Source organism: Galeopterus variegatus, unplaced genomic scaffold, assembly GCF_000696425.1.
Source record: "Galeopterus variegatus unplaced genomic scaffold, G_variegatus-3.0.2 Scaffold1052, whole genome shotgun sequence".
In the NCBI taxonomy this organism is placed as follows: Eukaryota; Metazoa; Chordata; class Mammalia; order Dermoptera; family Cynocephalidae; genus Galeopterus; species Galeopterus variegatus.
The window spans coordinates 234662-237084 of record NW_007727163.1 but is presented as its reverse complement, the minus strand read 5'-3'; the positions used below and the strand labels follow the sequence as shown (position 1 = coordinate 237084).

Here is a 2423-nt window from a genome sequence, read left to right as displayed (position 1 = left end):
TGGGAGGAAATATTTCCCATATTTGCCCCCTTCTCCATGTTCCCTGTTTGAAACCCTCATAATTTACTAATTATGCTCCCTTTCTCCAGTCTTGAATCATTCCAGCAGCCATCCTCCTCACCCTCACCAGTTCTCTATTACCTGCCTGATTAAACCTCAAACAGCTCTTCATTGCCTTTCAAAATCTGATACAACCTACCTTACATATCCTGCTACTTCCCTGCTAAACTGTAAACTCTTTCAGGGCATAGATCATGCCTTTTCTTCTTTGTATTCTTAATTTCTGACACAGTGCCTGGCAGAAAGAATATGCTCTATGGACATTTGTGGAACGGATAAATGACTTCCAGCTATGCTAACCTTTGAAATTTCTTTGACCACACCATACTCAAATATCACTTTCTGTGATGGTTTTATCTGAAGCCTTCATTCAAGTCATAAATGTCTATATGCATTTTTTTCCTTACTAGACTGTAAGCTCCCTAGGGAAAAGATCATATCTTATTCACTTTGCATCTGACTCAGTGTCTAGGAGAGTGGAATAGAGCAGGCATTTTGCTGGATGGATGAATGAATGAATGATAATAGAGAGAAAAAAACACTAGACTTGAAGTTCTCCATACAGTGAGACAGACTGAAGAATGATCTAAGAACAATGAAAACAGAGATCAACAGTGTAAATAAAGTACAAAAAAGTAAATTAAGTAGTCAGATGATGATGCAGAATAGAAAAAAGTGAGAGTCAGTCAGGAAAGTATCCCTAAAGGTGCATTTTGAGATATGTTTGAAAGGAAGAAAAGGACATAACTTGGGAGAGTAGGTGATTAGAAACATGTCATAGAGTTGGGCTGAACCAAGACATGATAAACAATGTGTCTGAAGCTTGCTTTTTGAGCAGGACCTGTTCTACCCTTGATCTCAGGTTTCTGCTTTTTTCCTGGCTCACTAAGCAGGCATGCTCACCCGCTCTTTATGCCTTGACGTTTCTCAGGTCAGCCCAATGTGGGGACTTTGTTCTCTATATAGCAAGAAGGAAGTTTCTGTGAAAATAAGCAAACAGAATTGCCCCATGGGATTGAATACTTTTGCTAATCCTTCTCCTCTAGGGACATAAACTTCCTTGTTCCTAATAAAATGTAACTGCTCCTAGTGTTGTTAAGCTAGGGAGAAACCCAAATGACTTCCCTGAAAAAGTACTTTAGCACATCTTACAAAGATTTGTCTTTTTTTGTGTGTGAGGAAATGGGAATCCAAGGAAATCAAGGATGTATAATGAGTGAGATCTGAGAAATGAGCTTGATAGCAGAATTGTCTTAGCCACATCTGCCCTACCCGTTAAAGAGTATATTCAAATAAGCATGGTGCTGGCCAGTCACTTTCTAGGGCTCAGATCATTGCTGCGACCAGCACTTCTGGCAAGTAAGAAAAGAAAACAAAACAAAACCCCCCCAAAACGAATAGATCTACAGTCTCTCTAAAAATGTATCCCACTTTAGGGATCAGAACATTTTACACCGCAAGAGGTATATCTGAAGTCTTACAGAATCTCTTGACGCCTGAAGATGGCAACTGTCTTTTTATTAGGATAACCTAGCTTTCACGCGGTGTCCATTTTCTCAGAATGTCGTGCCCAACGCGTTCTGTTTCCTGACTGCCCAATCTTCTTAACTTCTGGTAGAGACAAGAAAATTATGTTAGCATTCGTTCACCGCATGTTTTGAGGGGTTGGGTTTAGAGCACAACTATTCTTTCCCATTTCCTAATGCAAACACAGGTTTCCAAGACGGCAATGGGAGAGTCCCCTAAGGGGTTCCTGATGTACAAGGAGGCTTCCAGATTCTGTGAACGGATGTCACACTGCTAGAACATCTCTAGATGGCAACGAAACAATAAATCCTCACCAGCAGGGGTAGGCACTGCTTCCCCGCGCGCTGCCCAATCTCTGCGGGTGTCACACTAGACTGTGATGATCTCACACTGGTTGGAATGACATTTTACAGCTGGACCCCCTACCGCCATCAGGCACCTTTAAATCGCCGCGGAGTCTGCCGTGCGGAGGGGGCGGGAAACCCGGCTCCAGCACTCGGCCCACGCGGGCTCCCCACGAAGGTCCACCCGCTTCCACCGCCATCGGTACTATGCAGTCGTCCTAGTCGGCGCGCCTCTCGGCACTTCCGCCTCAGTAGGTGTCATGGCGCGGACGGGTGAATAGTTCCGGTGGGGCGGGCCGGATGGGGGCGGCCGTTCGGCGCTCCGCAAGTCGGGTCTGGAGACAACGGCGGCTGCGGAGTGAGGGGCCCGGCGGTGGCCCCGGACGGCAGCGGGAGGCCAAGGCGGGAGCGCGCGGGGCTGAGGCGGCGGCGGCGGCGGGAAGGGGCCGGGTGGCGGAGCGGGCGGGAGGCTGAGAAGGCTCCCCCCGCGGG

At 46.9% G+C, this 2423-nt stretch overlaps 1 protein-coding gene across 1 annotated transcript in view; it reads left to right on the top strand.

Moving 5' to 3' along the window:
* Positions 1-1913: 1913 nt before the first annotated feature.
* The window catches only part of HIPK1 (homeodomain interacting protein kinase 1), a 49875-nt gene continuing 49365 nt past the window's right edge, over positions 1914-2423 (top strand). The window contains exon 1 of the mRNA XM_008574461.1: positions 1914-2182. Coding sequence (XP_008572683.1) covers positions 1987-2182 — 196 coding nt within the window. The 5' untranslated portion in view covers positions 1914-1986. The remainder of the gene's footprint in view (positions 2183-2423) is intronic.